This window comes from Sorex araneus, chromosome 1, assembly GCF_027595985.1.
Source record: "Sorex araneus isolate mSorAra2 chromosome 1, mSorAra2.pri, whole genome shotgun sequence".
NCBI classification, from domain to species: domain Eukaryota; kingdom Metazoa; phylum Chordata; class Mammalia; order Eulipotyphla; family Soricidae; genus Sorex; species Sorex araneus.
Window position 1 is genome coordinate 106,103,892 of NC_073302.1, and position 23,906 is coordinate 106,127,797.

The window sequence follows — 23,906 nt, forward strand, 5'->3', positions numbered from 1 at the left end:
GGGAGTGATCCCTGAGCTGGCAGTAAGTTCTGGATATGGCCCGGTGTGGCCCCAGAGAATGTTCCAGAAGGAGGAGCGGGCAGAGGCAGGACTAAAGGTGGCCAGTCTTCTCGGGGCTTGGGGAGGAGGGGAGAGGACAGGGAGGACTCAGGCTGGGTCTGGGAGCTCTAGTGACCCACAGTCCTGGGGGCCCCGAGAAGGAGCCGTGTCACGGGATGGGGAAGTGTTGACGTGAGCACCTGGTCCAGCCAGGATGAGGTGGCCGCCCTCCCCAAGCCTGCACTGCCCCCCAGAGCCCTTTCATTTTCATTTCAGCAGAGTTTCGCTCTGGACAGGCTGTGCACGAGGGAGGGCAAGAGACAGTGCAGCCTTACAGCGGGCGGGTGGGGCGCTTGCGGCCAACCTGGATTTTATTTTTATTTTTTTGCCTTTTTGGGTCACACCTGGCAATGCTCAGGGGTTACTCCTGGCTCTGCACTCAGGAATTACTCCTGACGGTGCTCGGGGGACCCTATGGGATGCTGGGGATCGAACCTGGGTCGGCCGCGTGCAAGGCAAACGCCCTCCCCGCTGTGCTATCGCTCCAGCCCCTGGACTTGATTCTTGAGCACCTCTAGGAGTGATCCCTGAGCACAGCTGGGTGTGCCCGCGCCCCCCCGCCCCCGCCCCAAGAGGAAAAAGTAAAGAAAACTGGCCCCTCGGGCGCGGGTAGGGGGCGGGGAAGCCAGGCCGAGCTGACAGGGCCCCCGCCGGCTTGACGGGTGAGAGTTTTCTCTCCGGCAGGATTTCTGCAGCTGGAGGTTTAGGAAATGATGAACCGGTGCTTGTCGGAGCACGAGGACATATTTGAGATAACAGGCTGGCCCAGGGCAGCGGAGCCTGGAGAGGGGCTGGAGCCAGCGGGGAGCAGCCTCGGCCAGACCGCCCGCGGGGTGCCAGGGCTGTGTGGCTCCAGACCCCCCGCCCCCGCCCCCGGAGACTCTGGTCATGCTGCAGCCTCTGTGGTGCTGGCAGATTGCGTGTGGAATCGCGGGGTGGCACGGATGCTGCCCCGGCACACACAGTGCCCTGGGGTCGGCCTGTAGAGCCCCTGATCTCTCTAGGAGAGCCGGGCTGGGGCCGGAGGCCACGATGGCAGTGAGGACACTAGCCTTGTGCATGGCCCACCTCACCCTCAGTGGTTACCCGAACATTGCCGGGAGGGAGCCCGGAGCACAGAGCCAGGAGTGAGCCCCGAGCACAGAGCAAGGAGTGAGCCCTGAGCACGGAGCCGGGAGTGAGTCCTGAGCACAGAGCCAGGAGTTAGCCTGGAGCACAGAGCCAGGAGTGAGTCCTGAGCACAGAGCCAGGAGTGAGCCCCGAGCACAGAGCAGGGAGTGAGCCCTGAGTGCAGTCATGAATGAGCCCTGAGCACAGAGCTGGGAGTCAGCCCTGAGCACCGCCCGCCCCGGCCTCTCGCTCCAGCCGTCCCGGAGGCTGCTGAGGTCAGAGGACACACGGGAACGCTCCCCCCACTGAGGCCCGGCAGGAGAGCCGCCGCCTCCCTTCCCGGGCTCCCCGGAATGTTGCTCAGAGGCCGAGTCTCCGGAGCTTCTGCCGCAGCGTCCAGCTGGAAGTGACCCCACAAGGGGACCAGCCCGCACCCCAGAGACAGCAGCCAGGCCCCAGGGCACCTCTGGGTGCAGGGGACTCGCCCCAGGGCCTCTCCGCCTGCCTCTGGCAGGAGCTCTCGTGCTGCAGGGGTCTCGGGGGCTGCGAGGGGGCCGTGCACGCTCCCCCCTCGGGAGGTGGGGGGCCGTCTGCACTGCCGTTAGAGGTTGGCTGATCAAGTCCTAGTAAACCGCGACTGCGTCCGTTCCGATCACCTGGAACATGGCTGCTTAACCGGGTTGTCGACCCGTTATGGGGACCTGGAACTTCTTCACCGTTGGCTTCAAAATTAATTTCTTGGAGCCAGAGAGATAGGGCAGAGGTTACAGGCATTTGGACCCGTCAGTGAACCCGCTCTGGTTTCTTCCATTCCTGGCAGCTCTGATGGTCCCCTGAGCACCACCAGGGTCACTCCGAGCACAGCGCCCCCCGCCCTGACTTCTTTATGACTTCTTACCCAGGTGTGCCATTTGCAGACCTATTTTAGGTAGCCTAACCGTTTCTCCAGGCATGGGGTATTGGACCATTTTTTTTTGCTTTTTGGGTCACACCCGGCAATGCACAGGGGTTCCTCCTGGCTCTGCACTCAGGAATCACCCCTGGCGGTGCTCAGGGGACCCTGTGGGATGCTAGGAATTGAACCTGGGTTGGCCGCATGCAAGGCAAACGCCCTCCCCGCTGTGCTATTGCTCCAGCTCCAATGGGTTTGTTGGACCATTGACTGAAACCCGATCATGAACAGCTTTGTAATGGTCTCTCTTACGGTGATTTAATTTAAAAAAATTTTTTTTTCAAAAAAAGCAAATTTCTCCAGGTAGAAGGTGTCACAAAAAGAAAAAGCTAGGAAAAAAGCTCTGGGGTAGGAGCCAGAGAGATCAGTAGAGGGTTACAGCACCGCATATGATCCCGAGCTCCCCGCCAGGAGCCATCTCTGAGCCCGGGACTAAGCCCTGAGCACAGAACCAGGAGTGACCCCCAGCCTTGCCAGGACAAGGTGGCCCAGCTCCCCACTTTTAAGAAAAAAAGACCTGACCTGCAGTGGTGCTTCCCAAAGTGGGCACAGGAATGCCGGGGGCCTTAGAAGCCTTGGGTGTAGCTGAGTCGGGAGGGGGTGTGTTCAGTTAAAGAAGGTAGTTCTGGCTGGAGCGATAGCACAGCGGATAAGGCGTGCCTTGCACGAGGCTGACCCGGGTTCAGTTCCTCCGCCCCTCTTGGAAAAGCCGGCAAGCTACCGAGAGTATCCCACCCGCACAGCAGAGCCTGGCAAGCTACCCGTGGCATATTCGGTATGCCAAAAACAGTAACAAGTCTCTCAATGGAGACATTACTGGTGCCCGCTCCAGCAAATCGATGAGCAACGGGATGACAGTGACAGTTTTGGAGAATGGGATGGCACTGAGTTTTATATATATATATATATATATATATATATATATATATATATATATATAATTAAAATTTTTATACATATTTAAAAAATTTTATATATACATATATATAATTAAAAAAAATTTTAAAGACCAATTAGGCTGTGTGAGTGCGCTCCACCCACTGGCCAACTTGACCTTGTTTGGGTCGGGCTTAAACCCCAACAATGTTTTTTTGATTGCTGAGAAACAGAATCAAACACATGCCGTTTCCGGGCTGGTGACAGTGAGGTGAAGCTCGCCACTTCCGGTGGTGGCAGTTGCGACGAGAGCCTTCGTGGGACCCTGCCCTACTCGCAGGCAGACTCGAGCACTGGGGCCAAGCACCCTCTCTGCGCCCTCCGTGGAGGCGGCGGCCACGGCTCCAGCGGGCGGCTTACACTAAGTGTAGAATTGACCGGACGGGGCGGGGGACCCTGGGTCCTGGGGGCAGGTGGTGGAGAGGGAGATGGCCTTGGCCCTCAGGGCTCAGTTTGACCCCCTCGAAGGGCCCCGGGCGGAGCTTCACCGTATCAGAGAATCGTGAGATTTGGATCAATAAGGCCCTTCAGAGAGGAAAGGGCCCTCTGCCCGGGGCGAGTCTGTTCCTGTGAGGCCCCATCAGATAGGGGGACGGAGAGATCGCACAGAGGATAGTGCTCAGGGCTGGCGCTGCATTTGGGCCCCCTATGCGCGCATGCGCGCACACACACATGCACACACACACACACACACACATACACACACCCTTGCACATGTGGGCACACGTACCCATATGCACATAAGCGTGCGCACACACAGGCATGCATGCACACACCTAGGCACACAAGCACACAGGCTTACATGCTGGCGTACACATAGGCATGTACGCAGACACATAGGTATTCACATATGTGCACACAGGCGTGAGTGCTGGCACACACAGGCATGCACACATACACATGCACACACAGGCATGTACATACACAGAGGCTTGCATGCTGGCGCACACACAGGCATGCACACAAGTATGCATGTGCACAAATAGGCATGCACGTAGGCACACATGTGCACATAGGTATGCACACATGCACACAGGCTTGCATGATGGCACACACAGGTGTGCATACAAGCCTGCACGTCTACACACAGGCACACACTCATACACAGAGGCATGTACATGCACACACCCACACACAGGTCTGGCCGTGCTGGACGTGTAGCTCGAGGGGCCTGCTCTGGGGCCCCCTCAGCCCCTCGGGCCCGGACAGCCCCCAGCCGGGCCCCGCGTCTGGAGGAAGTTGCAGGCAGGGCTGGGCCCAGACCCACGGCCCGAACTTTGCAGACAGAACCGTGCGGGGGTGCTGTCACGGGCCTTCCCGAGCAGGAGGGGCCGCCTGACTGCGGGATCAGCCCTGCGCCCAGAGTCCACTCATCACAGGGGGACGGGCACCAGCTGCGGCCCCCATGGGTGGGGGGGACCCTCAGAGCCACCTCCCTGCAACCGCTGCTGCCTCGGGAGAGCCCCGGGGGTGTCCACGCGCGCCGACTTCTCAGTGAGTGACCACCGTGACCAGCATGTGGACACAGGGGCCTGTTGCTGCCCCGCCCCCGCTGTGCGGTCACCCACTGTGGACTGCCCAGGTCAGCGGCTGTGAGACAGGGTGACCCGGGGGAGGGGAGGAAGGCGGGAACCTTCAGCCAGCACCTGTGTGGACTATCCAGAAGCAGATTCGAATTTCCTGGGGACTTGGGGTGCGGGGGGCGTCTCCTAAGCAGTGCCCAAGAGCCTGGGGGTCTCATCCCGCGGTTTTCAGCCGCCTGGACCAGCGGTTCGCAGCTTGCGGGCACCGGACATGCGGTGCCCCTTGGAGCTGCCCTGCTGGGGGTTCCCCTGTCCGTCCCCGGCTGGAGCTGGGCTCGGCCTCCTGTGGCCCCACCAGCGCCAGCAGCGGGCACGGAGGATGGCCTGGCTCACCCAGGCACCCTCGCGATTTCCACGGAGACCACCAGGTAGAGCTGGGCTCCCCCCACCCCCCACCAGGCCCGAGGCCCCGGAGTCCCGGCAGCCCGGCCCGGCAGCTAACCACGCGGCTTCCGGCTTTGCGGTGTCTTCAGTTTTGTTTCCAGGTGTTTTTCTCCCCCCTCTCGGGCTTCCTGTTTGAGAGCTGTGTCGTTGCAGCCCCGGCATCCCTCGAAGAGTGGAAAGGAGGACGTCTAAGTAGCGCCTCGGCACCATGCAAACTAGTGGTTCTGGGCCGTGGCCGCATCTGCAGGCAGGGGTGAGGGTTGCGGGCATGCGGCTGCGCCTGGGCCCTGGGCGTCACGGGTCGTCCCTGGGTGCCTGAGCCCCGCAGCCAGCTCGGGGCCAGGCAGAGCAAAGGCTTACAGGGAGGCTAAACTTGTTTTGGGGGGTTGGGGGGTGGGAGATGAGATGTGGGCTACACCTGGGAGTGCTCAGGGCTCATTCCCAGCTCTGTGCTCAGGGCTCATTCCTGGCCCTGTGCTCAGGGCTCACTCCTGGCTCTGTGCTCAGGGCTCACTCCTGGCTCTGTGCTCAGGGCTCACTCCCAGCTCTGTGCCCAGGGATTACTCCCGGCTCTGTGCTCAGGGCTCACTCCTGGCTCTGTGCTCAGGGCTTACTCCCGGCTCTGTGCTTGGGGCTCACTCCTGGCTGTGTGCTTGGGACTCACTCCTGGCTCTGTGCTCAGGGCTCACTCCCGGCTTTGTGCTCGGGGCTGACTCCCGGCTTTGTGCTCGGGGCTCACTCCCGACAGCACTCAGGGGACGATGTGGGCTGGAACCCAGGATGGGTGCGTGTCTGGGTGCGTGCAGGGCGCATGCCTTCCCGCAGGGTCCTGGCGGGCCGTGCGGCCGAGGCTGGGGGTGAAGGTGCAGCCTGGTCTCGGGCTTTGGGCCGGGGAAGGGGTGCAGAGAGCCGCAGTGTGGGACTGGCCCGGCCCCTGAGTGCTGCCCCAGTGACCCCGCCCTCCGGAAGCATGCTCTGCGGGACCACTCCCGCCCCCTAGAACACGCTGTCTGGGCCCCCCCAGCCCTGACTGCTGCGCTCGGCTCGAGTGGCCCGGCCAGACCTCTGGGCGCGGCAGGACCCCGGGGTGGGTGCCCGGGCGCCAACTGCTCCTGTGGGTTCTCCCGGCAGATGCCGTCGCCCAGCCCTGCAACGGCTGGTGGAGAGACCACGTGCAGCCCCCCTCACCCAGGAGCACGAGCCTCTGGGCCGCGGGACCCCCGTTCCTGGAGAGACGTAGCCGCCGCTTGGAGACTGGGCGGTGCTTGTTCTTGGGTGGTGCTCGGTGTGGCAGCACAGGTCCAGGCAGGCTCCGGCCCTGAAAGTGGCCTGAGGCCCTCAGGACCGTGGGAGGGGGCTCTGAGCAGCGGGGCCGGTGGGAGTGGCCTATGTGTCGGGGAAGAAGGTGGGGAGGGGAGGGGAGAGGGGGCTCTGCGGGGTGGGGGGGATGGCCACGCCCTCACCCTGCAGGCGCCTCCTCCCTGTGCTGCGGGCAGGCAGGGGTGGAGGGGCTGCAGGCCGCTTCAGATTCTGGCCTGGGGGAGCTGGATCTCAAGTCATTGGAGGTCGGCGTCCACTGTTGACACTAATGAGGCCCGTGTCGGAACTCAGAATCCCTCACCCGTAGAAAGCCCTTAAAAATGTTCGTGTTGAGGGGCTGGAGTGATAGCACAGTGGGTAGGGCGTTTGCCTTGCATGCAGCCGACCCGGGTTCGAATCCCAGCATCCCATATGGTCCCCTGAGCACCACCAGGGGTAATTCCTGAGTGCATGAACCAGGAGTGACCCCTGTGCATTGCCGGGTGTGACCCAAAAAGCAAAAAAGAAAAAAAAAATGTTCGTGCCGAAAGTAACAGAGTGGGAGACTGACACCCAAGGATAGCAGAGGTAGGGGCCAGGAGGGTCGCTCCACGGCTTGAAAGCCGCTCTCACATGCTGGGGGGAGAGGCAGCTGGGATAGAGAAGGGAGCACCAAGTAAAGGGTGCCTGGAGGGCCCGCTCAGGATGGGAGATGAGAGCTGAAAGCAGACTGGACCGAACAGGATGGCCACTTAGTACCTGTATGGCAAACCACAACGCCCAAAGGAGAGAGAGAAAGTGAAAGGGATTGTACGTGCCACAGAGGCGGGGGTGGGGGGTGGGGTGGGGGTGACGGGAGGGAAACTGGGCACATGGGTGGTGGGGAATGGGCACTGGGGGAGGGATGGGCACTGGACCAGTGTATGACTGAAACGTAAGCACGCAAGTTTGTCAGTCTGTAACTGTACCTCATGGTGAGTCACTAAAATAAAAAGGGCCTGAAGATCCCGTAGCAGGCAGGCACTTGCCTCGCGCACGTGGCTGACCTGGGTCTGATCCCCAGCATCCCAGGAGAGACCCCCGAGCACAGCCGGGTGTGGCTCCCACCCCGTGTTTGTGTTGGCACCTCATGCCTGGAGGTGAGGTGAGGTGAGAGGAGCTGAGGGCTCTCATTATTAACCCTTCGCAGGCAGCGGCCCGGTCCACTCCTGGGTCCTGGTTGCCGGCCAAGCCTTGGAGGCGGCGTGGAGAACGGCCAAGGGGTCGGTGGGCCTGGTGACGTCCGTCCTGATGGCCGCTCTCTGCTACTTGAGGGGGCTGCAGCTGTCCTCGGGACACCAGCTGAAGTGGTAGGTACCCATGGCCTGGACGTGCCACTGCTGTAAGGGGCCCGAGGGAGCGGGGTCGGGAGGCCCGGCCTGGCACGCAGGAGGCCTCGGGTTGGAGCCCGGCATCCCCCAAGAGGTAAAAATGGATTGAACTTCAGTATTTCCAGTCGCCTTGGTGTTCAGAGCGGAGTTCACGCTGTTGCCTTTCTCTTCCAGGTGGGTCGGCTATCTGCAGAGGAAATTTAAAAGTAAGTATCTCCACACAGCGTTTCCAGCTCCTGTGCTTGCTTCCTAGTTTACACACACACACACACACACACACACACACACATCATCATCATCATCATCATCCACTGTGCGCTTCTTAATTTCCGTATGTACATACACACACACCACCCAAACAAGCACGCACCAACTCTGTTTGCTTCCAGAATTATCCACATCCACACACACCATCTCTTGTGTTTGCTTCCTCATTTCCATGCACGCGGCGCGCACGCACAGACACACACACACACAGACACACATGCACGAGCGCGCACACACACCTCGCGTTTGAGGGGCGGGAGGGGGCAGGAGCGTGGCCCTAACTGCCGCTGCGTTCCCATTGCCCAGGGAACCTGAGCGTGGAGGCGGAAGTGGATCTGCTCAGCTACTGCACCCGAGAGTGGAGAGGAGAGAGTCCCCGGGCAGCACTGATGAGGAAGGTGCGTGTGTGTGTGTGTGTGTGTGTGTGTGTGTGTGTGTGTGTGTGTATGGAAATTAGGAAACTGTGTGTGTATGAAAATTAGGAAGCTCTGTGTGTGTGTGTGTGTTCGCGCGCACATGGAACTTAGGACGCAAACACAGGAGATGGTGTGTGTGTGTGTGTGTGTGTGTGTGGATAATTTAGGAAGCAAACACAGTTGACTGTGTGTTTGCTTAGATGGTGTGTATGTACATATGGAAATTTAGCACACAGTAAATGGTGTGTGAGTGTGTATCAGGAAGCAAATACTCAGGATGTGTGTGTTGGTCTGTGCATTAGGGATTCATGTGTGTGATGCTGAGAATATTTGTATGTGTTTTGCTGGGGATGTGTGTGTTGTATGTGGGGTGTGCGTGTTGGTGTGAGCATTAGGAATACATATGTGTGTTGCTGGGACTATGTCTATGTGTTTTGTTGGGGTTGTGTGTGTTTTGTGTGTGTGTCTTACTGGGTAGTATGTTGGGGGGTGTGTGTGTGTAAAGTGTTGGGGGTTAAAGCCCAGGACCTCATACATGTCCCACGTGTGCTCTTCCGCTGAGCCCCATCTCTGGCCCTGGACCGGGGGCAAATATTCCTGGCAGTGCTCACTCGCCTTGTCATTAGGGGGAAAAAATAGGGGAAAATGCTCAGGAAGAGTCTTACAAGGAGGGCATGTGAGCTGGGCTTGCCTAGGCCCGGGGTCACTGCTGGGTGCAGTCCTGGTAGCCCCCAGGACCCCCAGGTGTCACCCCGGTGTCCCCAGCACCTCAGGACCCGAGTAGCACCACAGCCTTAGGAGCAGGACCTGAACCCTCCAGGCTGACTGTGAAGGGACCCATCCCTGAGCACTGAAACAAAAGCATGGGTGGTGTTCTCTCTCTCTCTCTCTCTCTCTCTCTCTCTCTCTCTCTCTCTCTCTTTCTCTCTCTCTCTCTCTCTTTCTCTTTCTCTCTCTCTTCCTTTTTTTTCTTTCTTCTTTCCTTTTTGCTTTTGCTTTTGCTTTTGGACCACACCTAGCAGTGCTCAGGGCTCTGTGCTCAGATGTCCCTCCTGGAGGGACCCAGGGGACCACATGGGTGCCAGCGATCGACTCTGGATGGGCTGCACGCAAGGCAAGTGCCCTTCCCCCTCGGGCTACTTTCCGGCCCAACCGAGGGTTTTTCACCGCGGGCAAGTCCTGCTCATCCTCTCTCCAAATTGCCCTGCCCGGCCGAGAACATCAGCTCCGAGGCCCTGACGTGCACAGCCCCCTCCCCCCCACCCCCCCACGGCCACCTGCCAGCCTGGTCACCTTCCCGCCCCCTCGTTCCTTGCTCTTGGTTGGGGGGGGCATCAGAGCAGTGCCCCAGACAGCACCGAGGCCCCGTGTCCTCCTGCGCTGGTCCAGTGGCAGTACTGACCCCCGTTTCTTCCTCCGGTGCACCCCGAAAGGCTTATGAAGATCTGTCCCGGCGGCTCCGCATCAAGTGCGTCCGGCCGGTCAGGAGCGACCACTACGCGGCGCTGAGGGCAGTGCTGTTCCAGGTGCTCAGCCAGGGCCTCCCGCTGCCCTCCTGGACCAAGGAGAAGGACATGGTGAAGGTAGGCGGCTGCGCGGGGCGCTGGTGGGGGGGCTCCGCGGGGCGGGCGGCTCCCCCACCCACCCCCCGGGTCTGTGCGTGGGCGCGGAACGCGGCCTCCGGGTGAGCACGCCGAGAGCCGCACACGCGCCCTGGGCGCTCTGCCAAGGCGGGCAGTGTGGACCCGCGCGCCCCCACCTTTTCCCGCGCTGCAGGACGGCTCAGGGGTCCAGGCGTCTCCCTTGCATGTGGCCAGCCCGGGTTCCATCGCTGGTGTCCCTTAGAGACCCCCCTTCCCCAAAGCATCACCAAGAGTGATCCCTGAGCTCAGAGCCGGGGGGTAAGACCTGAGCACCGCGGGGTGTGGCTCCGAAACAATCAAAAGCCCAAGTTTTTTGTTTTGTTTTGTTTTTACTTTTTGGGTCACACCCAGCGATGCACAGGGGTCACTCCTGGCTCTGCACTCAGGAATTACTCCTGGTGGTGCTCGGGGGACCATATGGGATGGTGGGAATTGAACCCAGGTTGGCCGCATGCAAGGCAAACGCCCTCCCCGCTGTGCTATCGCTCCAGTCCCCAAAGCCCAAGTTTTTGGCCTTCCTGTGCCCCCCATGCTACTGGGCCCACCGAGGGCCATCTGCCATCTGCCCTGGGGCTAAGCAAGCCCTGGAAGCCCCCTCTCATGCCTCACACTCAGGTGTCTCTCACCCAGTCCCTGGAGGCCCCAGTAGGTCCCTTTTTCCCCCCCGTAAAGCATCATCGCCCTTGAATGAGTCACGTGTGGGCTCTGGAGCTGGGCTCTGTGCCCGGAGCACGCCGTGGAGTTGTAGCTCACTCCAAGTGCTGGGCCTGAGACAGCACCAGCACATTCCACCTCCCCACGGAGGGACCGTCTGCAGGGTTTGTCCTTTCTTTCTTCCTTTCTTTCTTCCTTTTCTTTCTTTCTTTCTTTCTTTCTTTCTTTCTTTCTTTCTTTCTTTCTTTCTTTCTTTCTTCCTTCCTTCCTTCCTTCCTTCCTTCCTTCCTTTCTTTCTTTCTTTCTTTCTTTCTTTCTTTCTTTCTTTCTTTCTTTCTTTCTTTCTTTCTTTCTTTCTTTTTGCAACAGTGAATAAAACTGTCATGAACGTTCAGTGACCATAAGTTTTCATTCCTTTTGGTAAATCCGGGGGCTGAGATCTCAGGGAGCCTAAGGGAAGGTGTACAGGGGACTTCGGAGAAACCTCCCCAGCTATTTCCGGGCAATGCTAATTCCATATGGCATCCCCCGCCCCCCCACACACACATGTAAGCGCCCCCTTCTTAACGGTCCATCAGCTTTGGTTGAGTGTGTGTGTATTGATAGCATCGTGTCTACCTGGAGAGTGAACCCGTGGAGCCTTTTGTGCATGCGCTTATTTGCCGTCCTATCGACTTCCCGAGGTGTTAAAATGATTCAGCCATTTTTCTTCTTTTATTGGATTGTTTGTGTCCTTAGCGATCAAGTTGGGAGGGACCTTTTCCTATTCTGGCTCTGGTGCTTTATCACTTAGATGACGTGCAGATATTTCTCCTCGTCCGCAGCTTGTCTGTTTTTTCAAGTTTTCAATGGTGTAAGGCAACAGATTCTTTTTTTTTTTTTTTGCTTTTTGAGTCACACCCAGCAATGCACAGGGGTTACTCCTGGCTCTGCACTCAGGAATTACTCCTGGCGGTGCTCAGGGGACCATATGGGACGCTGGGACTCGAACCCGGGTTGGCAGTGTGCAAGGCAAACACCCTACCCACTGTGCTATCACTCCAGCCCCGGCAACAGATTCTTGGGAAAAGTTTTCAATTAGCAATAATCGTGCCTCGGATAAACCTCATTGGCTACGATACTGCCACAGCGCAAAGCTCCCGGCAACAGATTCTTGATGAAGAACAGGACAGGAATGTCTATTTATTTATTTATTTTTGGTTTGGAGGCCACCCCCTGCAGTTCTCGGGGCTCCTGACTGTGGTGCAGGGATCACTCCCGGCAGGGCTCGGAGGACTAAATGGGATTCCAAAGACCCGGCCCGGCTTGGCTGCGTGCAAGGCCAGCGCCCCGCCCGCTGTACTGTCGTTCCTGCCCCTGAACCCTTATTTGAATGTAGTGCAGGCCTAGTGCAGGCGGCGCATTTAAAGATAGAAGAGCAAGAATGGAAGGAGCCCTATTAAGGTAGTCACACAGGTTCTGTTTCCGTAACCTTTTCTTAGTTTAGAGTTGTTTTCATTAGTTCCACTTCCTCTGGAAAATCCCGGACAAGATAGGGATGATACTTTTGGAAGCGAGATTTACATCTCTCGTCACCTTTTTTTCACCCTCACGAGAGTTCTGTAAAACACATACCATAGTCTTCCGTTCGCAGGGGAGGGGGTGGTGCAGCAGAGGTTAAGTGTTCGGTAGGGGGTAAGGGGTGACTCAGCTGCTGAGTCTCAGAGTGAGGACAGAGCCCGAAGCATGCCCTCTGAAACCGGGCACTGCGTGGGGGCGGGGGGGCGGGGAGACTCTGTTACTCTTCCTTGCTTGGTTAAAAATAATTTCTGGGGGGCTGGAGTGATAGCACAGCGGGTAGGGCGTTTGCCTTGCATGCGGCCGACCCGGGTTCGATCCCTGGCATCCCATAGGGTCCCCCAAGCACTGCCAGGAGTAATTCCTGAGTGCAAAGCCAGGAGTAACCCCTGAGCATCGCTGGGTGTGACCCAAAAAGAAAAAAAAATTTCTGAAGGGATACACCTTAGGTGCAATCCCCGACATCCCATAGGGTCCCCCGAGCACCACCAGGAGTAATTCCTGAGTGCAGAGCCAGTAGTAACCCCTGAGCAATGCCAGGTGTGACCCAAAAACCTAAAAAAAAATTATTTTAAGAATATGATTCATGTTCTAGAGAAATTGCACAGGAGATAAGGTGCTTACTTTGCAATGGCCAATCCCAGCTGAGTCCCCAGCACTGCGTATGGGCCCCGGATCCACCAGGAGTGACTCCTGAGCCCTGAGCATGGAGCCAGGACTCGGCTCTGAGCACTGTCAAGTGTGACCCCAAACCAAACACACACACACACACACACACACACACACACTTTTTTGTTTCTGTTTTGGGGGCCACACTCAGCAATTCTCAGGCCTTACTCCTGGGTTTGCACTCAGGAATCACTCCTGGTGGGACTTGGGGGGACAGTAGGGCTTCCAGGACTCAAACCCAGGTCAGTTGCATGCACGGCAAGCCCGCTCCCTGCTGTACTGTCTCTCCGGTGTATGTAGTCGCCGCCACGGTGTGTTTAGTAGAGATGGCCAAGGGAGGTGAGATGGTGCGCCGTGACGAACCCCCGGTCACGGGTGATCCGTGTTCAGAACTGACCCCTGCCGGCCCCCACTTCCTCCCCAGCTTCCTGAAAAGCTGTTCTTCTCACAAGGCTGCAACTGGCTCCAGCAGTACAGCTTCGGGCCCGAGAAATACACAGGCTCGAATGTGTTCGGAAAGTTACGTAAATGCGTGGAGTTGCTGAAGACCCAGGTGGGTATTGGGGTTGGGGGGAGACGGGGAATGAGCACGGGGCAGGGGTGGGGTGGGGCGTGGCCCAGAACCCACCCAAGTCTCTGTGTCAGCAGGAAACACAGACAGAAACGCCTCTGGTGGTGGCGGGGGTGGTTCCCCTACCCTTCTCCTTCCCACTGCGGGCTGAGGACAATCCTGTGGTCATTAATGTCCTTGGGGGCGACACTGGCGCCCCCTACTGGTGGTTTAACTTGACTTGGTGCCCGTGGGCTGGCCAGAAACCTGTCCCCCCCCCCCCACCAGAAGACGTGGTGGAATCCAGACAGAGCGCGTTAGAACCTGCCCTGCTCACAGCCGGGAGGGAGCAAAATGTTGTCATTTGACCGAGAACTTTTCCTGCCTCGGGCCAGTGGGATAACACAGCGGGGACAGCTCTTGCCTTGCCCGAAGCTGGCCAGGTTCGAGCCCAACCCCCCATCTGGTCCCCTGGAACCAGGCCAGAAGTGATCCCTGAGCACTGATGGGTGGTGGCCTCAAAACCGAAAAGGAAAAGAAGGAATTTTTCCTGCTTTTTAACAATGACATAGATTTTTGGGTCACTGAAATAAATCCTTGCCGGGGTGTGGCGGGTGGCGGGGGGGAATAACTAGCATTACTTTTTATTTGGCTTTTATTTGGAGACCACATCTGGGGTTCCCATAGCCCACTTCTGGCTCAGGGCTCAGGAGACCGTATGGGGTGCCGGGGACGGAACCCGGGTTGGCCAGGTGCGAGGCAAGCGCCCTCCCCACTGTGCTGTTGCTGTGGCCACGACTAGCATTTCTGTGTCCGAGCTTCCCGGTCTGCAAGGCAGAAGTAGGAATCGTGTCCCCGTGTCATTGCTGTGGGAGTCTGCTGAGTGAGCTCATGCCAAGTGCGTTCAGCTGCGCCTGTGTGTTCGAGAACAGCCCCTGTGTTGGGCTGGAGCCATAGCACAGCGCATAGAGTGTTTGCCTCGTACGTGGCCAACCCAGGTTTGATTCCCAGCATCCTATGTGGTCCTCCGAGCACCGCCAGGAGTATTTCAAGAGTAGCCCCTGTGTCCGCCCAGGATCTGAAGGTGTGTCCAGAACACTGACTGGCTTGGTCCTGCACCCGATGAGTGGTAAAAATAACATTTCCTCCTGGTGGGAATCAGGTCAGCTGGAGGTCAGGGAGTTACCTCTGGAGTCGGGGTGCAAAGACAAAGTTCAGTCCCCAGCACCGGATGTGCCCAGAGTTCTTCCAGGCGGACCCCTGAGTGCCTCATGCACTGCTGGGTCCGAGCAGCACCACCTCCCTGGGCCTCAGCACGGGACCATCTGGACTAGTTGGGCCAAGCAGCACCGGAAGTGGCCCCTGGTCTTCCCAGCACTTGGGAACCTTGTGCAAATGAACTGCCAAAAGAAATAAAGCAGAGGGGCTGGAGAGATAGCACAGCGGGTAGGGCGTTTGCCTTGCACGCGGCCGACTCGGGTTCAAATCCCAGCATCCCATATGGTCCCCTGAGCACGGCCAGGGGTAATTCCTGAGTGCAGAGCCAGGAGTAACCCTGTGCATTGCCGGGTGTGACCCAAAAAGCAAAAAAAAAAAAAAAAAAAAAAAGAAATAAAGCAGAAACCCAGAGTTGGACACCTTGTGGTTCATCTTTGGTTGCTCTAAGCATGCTTTATTTTTGTTTTCTTTTCTTTATTTTTGTTTTGTTTTCTTTTAGCGTCTCCATTGTGAGACTTGTTGTTACTGTTTTTGGCATATCAAATATGCCACGGGTAGCATGCCAGGCTCTGCGTGTGGGCGGGATACTCTCTGTAGCTTGCTGGGCTTTCTGAGAGAAATGGAGGAATTGAACCCAGGTCGGCTGCGTGCAAGGCAAACTCCCTTCCCACAGTGCTGTCACTCCAGCCCCAATGGAGATGTTACTGGTGCGCACTCGAGCAAATCAGTGAGCCACGGGATGACACTGATACAGTTTTATTTTGTTCTTTTGTTTTTCTGTCACACCCGGTGATGCTCAGGGGATACTCCTGGCTGTGCACTCAGGAATCACTCCTGGTGGTGCTTGGGAGACCCTGTGGGATGCTGGGGACCAAACTTGGGTCGGCCACACGCGAGGCAAACACCCTCCCTGCTGTGCTGTCACTCTCAGTCCGATTCCCAGAAAGGTGGCATCTCTGCACTTGCCTTCTGTCCTTGCGCGTTTCACGTGTCCATCTGCCTTTTCAGTGGGCCGAGTTTAGTGGGATCAGAGACCCTCACAAGCGAGGGAGGATGTGCAACGTCCTTTTTTCCGACGCCATTCTGGAGTACAAGCTCTACGAAGCCTTGAAGTTCCTCATGCTCTATCAAGTCACTGAAGTTTATGAACAAATGAAGACGAAGAAGGTCATCCCCCCTCTCTTCCGACACCTCTTCTCACGGGAAACCTCCCCGGACCCCCTAAGCTTCATGATGAATCACCTGAATTCCGTGGGCGACACCTGTGGGCTCGAGCAGGTAAATGGGGCGGAAGAGTCAGGTGTGTTTGAGGAAGGGGGAGGGGCGGGGAGGCGGAGGTGTGTGGAGGGTGGAGTGGGTGATGAGAGGTGCTGCCGGGAAACGCTGGGTCGATGGGATTCAGAGTCGGATAAGAGTGATTAAACCGGGACTGCAGCTGTAGAATAGCATTTGCCTTGATCCCAGCATCCCATATGGTCCCCCGAGCACTGCCAGGAGTAATTCCTGAGTGCAGAGCCAGGAGGAACCCCTGAGCATCGCCAGGTGTGACCCGAAGTACTAAAAAATATAAGAGCGATAAGCTCTCTGGTTCTGCAGGTGCTGCAGGTGGCCAAGCCCCCTTCCCTCTGCCTCACCCCCCCACAGCCACTCTCGCAGGTAAGGGAACCCGGAGAAGTGTCCGTGGCTCCTTGGCAGCAGAGAGAAAGACATCATTGGATTGCTTTAAATCCAGGAAAAAATGTTTTTCTGTCTCCATAGAGATCTCTTTTCTTTTTCTCTGCTTGGAGGCACACAGAGTTAGCTGGCATTTTGTATACACATTGATTTTCTTTTTTTTTTTTTGGTTTTTGGGTCACACCCGCCGATGCACAGGGGTCACTCCTGGCTCTGCACTCAGGAATTACTCCTGGCGGTGCAGAGGGGGGACCATATGGAATGCTGGGATTTGAACCCGGGTCGGCTGCGTGCAAGGCAGATGCCCTACCTGCTGTGCTATGGCTCCAGCCCCCAAACAGATTATTTTTCAAGTAGGTTTTTTCAACAGCGTGGTTTTCTTTTCTTTTCCTTTCCTTTCTTTTCTTTCTTTCTTTTTTTTTTCTTTTTGGGCCACACCCAGCGATGCACAGGGGTTACTCCTGGCTTTGCACTCAGGAATTACTGGCGGTGCTCGGGGGGACCATAAGGGATGCTGGGAATCGAACCAGGGTCCACCGCGTGCTAGGCAGACGCCCTACCACAGCATGGTTTTTATGATGAACATTTATTCTTTTTCTTTTTCTTCTTTATTGAATCACCGTGAGAGACAGTTACAATGCTTTCATGTTTGAGATTCAGCCATACAATGATCCAGTGACCACACACCCGTTCCTCCACCGGTGCACATTCTCCACCACCAATGCCCCCACTATCCCCCCCCACCCCGCCCCGTCCCATCCCAGTCCTCCCCCTGCCTCTGTGCAGACAGTTTCCGAGACACCCTCTCTCTCCTTTTCCGTACTGTATTTTGGATGAGCATGTATTCGGAATGGATTAGCTGTTTTGTTTGTCTGTTAGCTTGGGGGCCACCTCCGTAGGGCTCGGGCGCTGGGCCTGACTGTGGGGTGTATGTGGGGTTCCACCCTGCAGGCTCAGGGGCCTCCCGCACCTGCCGGGGTCCCCGCCCCCCCTATTCTCTTTCATTTGCCGCTTCCCTTTCAACGGCTTCATCTCCCACCCCTCAGTGGGATGTGCTTGCTGCCCGCCCCGGGGCCCATAGTGGACGATTGTCCCTCTCTGTGTCCACTCTGGCTCCCCTGGGGATCTGGGAACAAGCCTGTCACCTCAGCAGCCCACAGCAGGACTCGCTGGGGCGGGCGGGGGCAGGAACCTGGCCCGGGCCCGGGTGACCTCTGTCTCCTCCCCTTCCAGATGGATCTGTTTGTCCTCGGACACTCCCTGGAAGTGAAGATAAAGGTGTTCCGACTGTTCCGGTTCAACTGCAGGGACTTTGAAGTCTGCTACCCGGAGGAGCCTCCCCGGGAGTGGCCGCAAGTGCCCCTGCTGGCCGAGAACGACTGCCACTACCACATCCCTGTCTTCTAGGGCCCGCGTGGACGGGGCGTGGCCCTCTCGCCCATGCGGCCGATGGCGCTCACCTGTGGCCAGAAAAGCCTCTGTAGCCATTGAAAGTGTGGGACCTTCTTCCTGGGCTCCTGGCGCCCCCCAGCGGCGAGCGGCACAGGGCCGGCCAGCCAGGTGTCCAGGGGGCCTCTGCGAGCAGCTGCCCTTCCCGACCTGGACTTGGGGTGACGGGCTGAGCCGTGTTTAAGGGCTCCCTGCCCGCCCTGCGTGCCGTGGGCTTGGAGGGCACAGGGAGGTGTGATCCGGACGGGAACTGCAGGGCAGGGAGGGGCAGAGAGAAGCGGGCAGGGGCGGGGCGGGGCGGGGAGAGCCAACCTGGGGAGAATTTGCCTCTTGTGTCTACGTTCATTAACAATCTCGTGGCTTTAGGGGCTGGAGCGGGAGCACCGCGGGGAGGGCGTTTGCCTTGCATGTGGCCGACCCGGGTTCGATCCCCGGCATCCCATAGGAGTCATCACCAGGAGTAATTCCTGACTTCAGAGCCCCGAGTAACCCCTGAGCATCGCCAGGTGTGACCCAAAAGGCAAGAGAAAGAAAAAGAATCTTGGCTTTGGGGCCAGAGAGGAAACGGGGGGCTGGTGCTTGCCCTGCCTGCAGCTGAGCCGCGTCGGAGCCCCAGTGCCACAATATGGTCCTGAGCACAGAGCCGGGAGTAACCCCGAGCACTGCCAGTGTGCTCTCCTTTCGCTCCCCACCCCCACCTAAGAACCTTGGCTTTGAGGCTGGGGAGGTGGTTCTGAGAGGCCGGAGTTCACGCCGGGGCCCAGAGGTTCCACGTCCGATCCCCAACACCACATGGTACCCTGAGGGCCACCAGGAGTGCCCCCTCCTCAAGGAAGAATCTTGGGGCCGGAGCGATAGCATAGCGGGGAGGGTGTTTGCCTTGCAGGCAGCCAACTGGGTTCTATTCCCAGCATCCCATATGGACCCCTGAGCACCGCCAGGGGTAATTCCTGAGTGCAGAGCCAGGAGTGACCCCTGCGCATCGGCGGGTGTGACCCAAAAAAAGCCAAAAAAAAAAAAGAATCTTGCTGGGCCAAAGAGATAGTACAGCGGGTAGGGTGTTCACCTTGCATGCAGCCGACTCAGGTACGATCCCCAGCATCCTTCTGGTCCCCCGAGCACCACCAGGGGTAATTCCTGAGTTCAGAGACAGGAGTAACCTATGAGCACTGCCGGGTGTGGCTCCCCCCCAAAAAACATAAAGCATCGTGCCTTTGACTAATTTGGGTTCCTCATAAACATGGCCTTACTTTCTAAGCATTATCTTCCTAGGAATCTTAATCTTGATCGGTATGGAATATTCTAGAAAAGAACTGCTTAATTAAAATTATGTGTGTATAACACTATACATAGATACATGTACAGGTATAGTTTTATACATACATATAGACATACCTAACCACTACTTTTGTAATGTAAAATTTTTTTATCTCTTCATTTTTTTTGTTATTGTTGTCCATTTTAATGTGTTTTGTAGAGAAAAAGATAAATCCTGTAAATTATGATGATCGAGGAATGATTGTTGACATGTCAAGAAAACATTAAATGCTGGTATATTAATATGTAATGATGTGTAGTTACTGTCTGGAATCTTATTGTGGAAAGCAAAATAATGCATGCTGTCTCTCTGTCTCTGTTTCTCTCTCTCTCTCTCTCTCTCTCACACACACACACATATACACAAAGAAGAAAGAAAATCCTCCAAATGCCTCCTTCAAATCTTCTATTTCAATGATTTCTCAAAAGAGCCAGTATTTAAATCTAATATCTACGTGTCTCACGGCAGAGCCTGGAAAGCTCCCCATGGTGTGTTCGATATACCAAAAACAATAACAATAACAGGCCTCATTCCCCTGACCCTGAAAAAAGCCTCCAATCATTGGGAAAGATGAGTAAGGAGAAGATGTTAAAATCTCAGGGCTGGGAAAAATGGAGACATTACTGGCACCCGCTCGAATAAATTGATGAACAACGGGATGACAGTGATCCAGTGACACAGTGATCTACATGACTATTTATTTGTGAGGAAATGTCCTTTTCACACAATGTGGTTTTGCCCCTCAATTTAAAGGATTTTTGCCACACCTGATCCCAGCACACAGCTCAGGATAAATCCCTTAGTGGGTTGATTTGTCAGAGTTACAGGCTGCCAATCTCTGTAAAATACCAGTCTTCTTTCAATCCTGAATGACCGGGGGTGAGAGTGCCACTGGGTCTGAAGACAGGAGGCCAGTGCTAAAGAAGATACTAATGCCACAGGCGTCTGAACGCTCAAAAGAGGCCAGAAGGGCAAAGGGATGAGCCCCGGCAGCCTGCCCGAGAAGCAGGAGGGTGGATGTTAGCTCCAACACGGAAGAGCAGTTCCTAGGTGCACCATCCCACCTGACTGACAGAAGACGATGCGGAAACGCTGTGAGAACCTCGAGTCACATAGGCTCGGTCTCTCCTGAGAGGGATGCTGACTCGGAAGTTCAGAATAGGTCCCGGGCAACATTTTCAAAATGACTATTCTGTTGATTCAATGCAGTTCAAAACAGACATGATTTGAGATGAAATAAAGGGTGACCTGGGAACCCCACCTGAATCTCCTAGTTTTGTTGCCAGAGTTTGAGGTTTGTTTTCACTGGACATTGCCTATTCTGGGCTTTTTTCTCTTTATATCCCACATACAAGTTAGATCATCCAATATTTGTCTTACTCCCTCTGACTTATTTCACCTCACGTGACCATCCTCTCCCCCACCTCCTGTTCTATCCAGGTTGTAGCAAAGGGCAAGATTCCTCTTCTCTAATGACTGAATCTTCCACTGTGTTCACATCCCACGTTCTTTATCCTCCTGTTCCCGGCTGGGAGGAACCCGGGCTGTCTTCAGATCCTGACTATCGTAAAGAACACAGCAATGGGCTTTTGTGACTGAAATCTCCAGGCTTTTGTGGAGTTGGGAATGGGTGACCTCCCCCCATTTCCCTGTCCTTCCCAGAGCCTGGCAGCCATGCCCACAAATTGCCTCCGGTGCCATAGGAGCTCATTAATAGCCATGATCCAGACACAGATAAATCTCAGAATCGAAACACAAGCTGCAGAGTAACCTCCAGTTGTATCACCCTGTTTAAAATTTTAGAATCCCTGAAGTGCATGGCCACAAATTCTCTGCTGCTCTGATGTACCAAGTGTAGCTCACCACATTGGATGGGGTTAAGGTAGAAGGCAATTGATCTCGATCGAAAAATAAATAAATATGAGCACACAAGGCTCAACATGTCACAGTATGTTCAGAATCTCTCACATAAGGGCTTAATGGCTCTAGGGTGAGATGCAACAATCTTCACATTTTCCTCTAAGGAAAATTTTTGCATCATTTTTGGTGCATTATTCATAACAAGCCATATAAAATATAAGATTTAGCATCTGCTTTTGGGGCAGGCTTGGGATTTGGTGGGAAAATTCAAAATAATGGTGGTGGGAAGGTATAATGGTGGTGAGATTGGTGTTGAAATATTGAATGTAATCAGTGTGAATCACTTGTATCACTTGTCTTCCGGTTGCTCATCTATTTGCTCAAGCAGGCGCCAGTAACTTCCCTGTCACATGCCAGTGTAGCCCAGTGGTATCTGCTCACTCCAGGAACACAAAGAGCCTCAAACCATTCATTCAGGGTTTTGATGAAGAAGTCTGACCATCTTGTTGGTGGGCAGCCACGCTGATTTTTGATGTCTCATGGAATGCAGTCAGTAACAGCTCTAGTCCAGCGGTCGTCTTCAAATAGCAATATGTGTTCAACCCATCTGATTTTCGACACCTTGGCAAACGAGGCATCGTCTCTGATTCTCAATCATTAATGAAGGTTGGAACTCCCGATTCCTTCTCTCACTCGAGTGAAACGTGATACTCCAAGCATAGCTCTTTTGATTCCTCTTTGGGAGACCCGAATAGCGTTCTCATCCTATTTTCGTAGGGCCCAGTCTGCGAGGCATATGTTAGTGCAAATGAATGTGAATAGCGGTATGAAAATAAAATTTTAATAAAAGAAGCAGGTTTAATTCCTCTACTGTTACCTGGATTTATTTCGCTTTCCCACGCTGTGCCACTGAATCACACCCTGTCTCAGCATTGTCTCCAGTCTGAAAGATCCGCAGTGGAGAGGGCCAGTGTGAAGGAGGCGGAGGTGTCCAAGGGGACCCGGCAGACCGTGTTTTCCTTCGTGAGGAGATGACCACGGGTAAACGCCCTGGGGACACTAGCGTTTGAAGAGTCCTCAGGAAAACGGTCTTCCCTCTACGCCCCTTGGTGACTTGAGTCAGCCAAAGTCATTTCCATCCTTGGGCGCCCAGGAGGAAACCTCGGCCTGGTCTGGAGTTTGGCAGATGCCCCAGTCCCAGCCCAGGTGGTCCCCCAGCCCAGCTCTGGAAGTCCTGCTTGCTGCTCAACCACTCCAGGTGACATTAATTCCACCTATCCAGCTCAGTCTCAGCAGCCTTCATTCCTGAACTCCGCCCTGGGAAATGGGTGCGAGACAGATCTACTCGGCAAATCACACGCCACCCACAGTTGCTCCTCCTGTCCCTCAGTGTAGACAGGCCAAGGGGAGACGAGCAGCCCCCGCGCCCAGCCCTCCCTCAGGTCTCCCAGGAGGCCAGAGGACAAAGACCCTCAGCACAGCAGGAACTCAAGGAAACCCCAACGCCCTGGGTCAGTTCTCCCCGTCACTTCTCTGTCACTCTCTCTGTCATTTCTCCGAGGACTTCCTGATGGGTTAACTCTGGAAGGAAGTGTTGGTTATCATTAGGAAGAAGATGACTTTCATAGATTTTTGGGGTCAAGGAAAGACAATTTCAATTCTAAGCTGGTCTTGGGGATAAAAACAGTATCACATTTTCCTGAATAGTCTGAAAGTGCTGGTAATTAATTCCACATTCAAGAAGCTAAATTCCTTTGTTCGTCTGGGGGCCACACCCAGCAAGGCTCAGGGGTTACTCCTGGCTCTCAGAAATTACTCCTGGCGGTACTCAGGGACCATATGGGATGCTGGAGATTGAACCCAGGTCTGCCGCATGTAAGGCAGATGCCCTACCTGCTGTACTATTGCTCCAGACCCAAGAAGATACATTTTTAAGGATTAATAACTGACCAGTTATGTGAAAACCTATGCATATAGAATAAAGAGGACTGATTCAGAATTAGCACCAGTTTTTTTTTTTTTTTTTTTTTTTTTTGCTTTTTGGGTCACACCCAGCAATGCTCAGGGATTACTCCTGGCTTTGCACTCAGGAATTACTCCTGACAGTGCTTGGGGGACCATATGGGATGCCGGGGATCGAACCCGGGTCGGCTGCGTGCAAGGCAAATGCCCTACCCGCTGTGCTATCGATCCGGCCTCAGCACCAGTTTTCTTTCGAATAGCAATTTCCTTTCTATTTTTTTTAAATTAAATTTTTGTTTTCCTGTTTGAAAGTAAACACTGTGATTTACAAAATTGTTCACGGTAGAGTCATTTCAGGTATTCAATGTTCCAACACAAATCCCACTACAGTTGTGACCTTCCCTCCACCCATGTCCCAAGTTACATTCCTGCTCCACCCCCAAACCCCCAGCTTTCTCCCTTAGTAATTTCAATTCTAAGCTAGGCTTGGGGGATAGAAACAACATCACATTTTCTGAATATTCTGAAAGTGCTGGTAATTAATTCCACATTCAAGATGACTAAATTATTTTGTGTAGGAGTCACACCCAAAACAAAGGGGTCACTCCTGGCTCTGCAATTAACAGACATATAATAATTGACTTTATAATTGCTTGTTGGGCTGGAGCGATAGCACAGTGGTTGGGCATTCGCCTTTCTCGCAGCTGACCCGTGTTCGATTCCTCCTCCCCTCTCGGAGAGCCCGGCAAGCTACTGAGAGTATCTCGCCCGCATGGCAGAGCCTGGCAAGCTCCCCGTGCGTGTTGGATATGCCAAAAACTGTAACAACAAGCCTCTCAATGAGAGACGTTATTGGTGCCTGCTCGAACAAATCTATGAGCAACGGGATGACAGTGACAGTGATATTGCTTGTCACAAGATATATCTCACAGTGGT

General features: G+C 55.4%; 1 protein-coding gene and 1 pseudogene across 1 annotated transcript in view; one reads left to right on the forward strand and one right to left on the reverse strand.

The window, feature by feature from the left end:
• The window catches only part of OTULINL (OTU deubiquitinase with linear linkage specificity like), a 28,345-nt gene extending 10,243 nt beyond the window's left edge, over positions 1-18,102 (forward strand). Inside the window, exons 2-8 of the mRNA XM_055141846.1 lie at positions 7,553-7,712; positions 7,908-7,939; positions 8,307-8,398; positions 9,850-9,999; positions 13,364-13,492; positions 15,716-15,985; positions 17,615-18,102. Coding sequence (XP_054997821.1) covers positions 7,553-7,712; positions 7,908-7,939; positions 8,307-8,398; positions 9,850-9,999; positions 13,364-13,492; positions 15,716-15,985; positions 17,615-17,788 — 1,007 coding nt within the window. The 3' untranslated portion in view covers positions 17,789-18,102. The remainder of the gene's footprint in view (positions 1-7,552; positions 7,713-7,907; positions 7,940-8,306; positions 8,399-9,849; positions 10,000-13,363; positions 13,493-15,715; positions 15,986-17,614) is intronic.
• Positions 11,769-11,851, reverse strand: LOC129401207 (U4 spliceosomal RNA; annotated as a pseudogene).
• Positions 18,103-23,906: the final 5,804 nt, after the last annotated feature.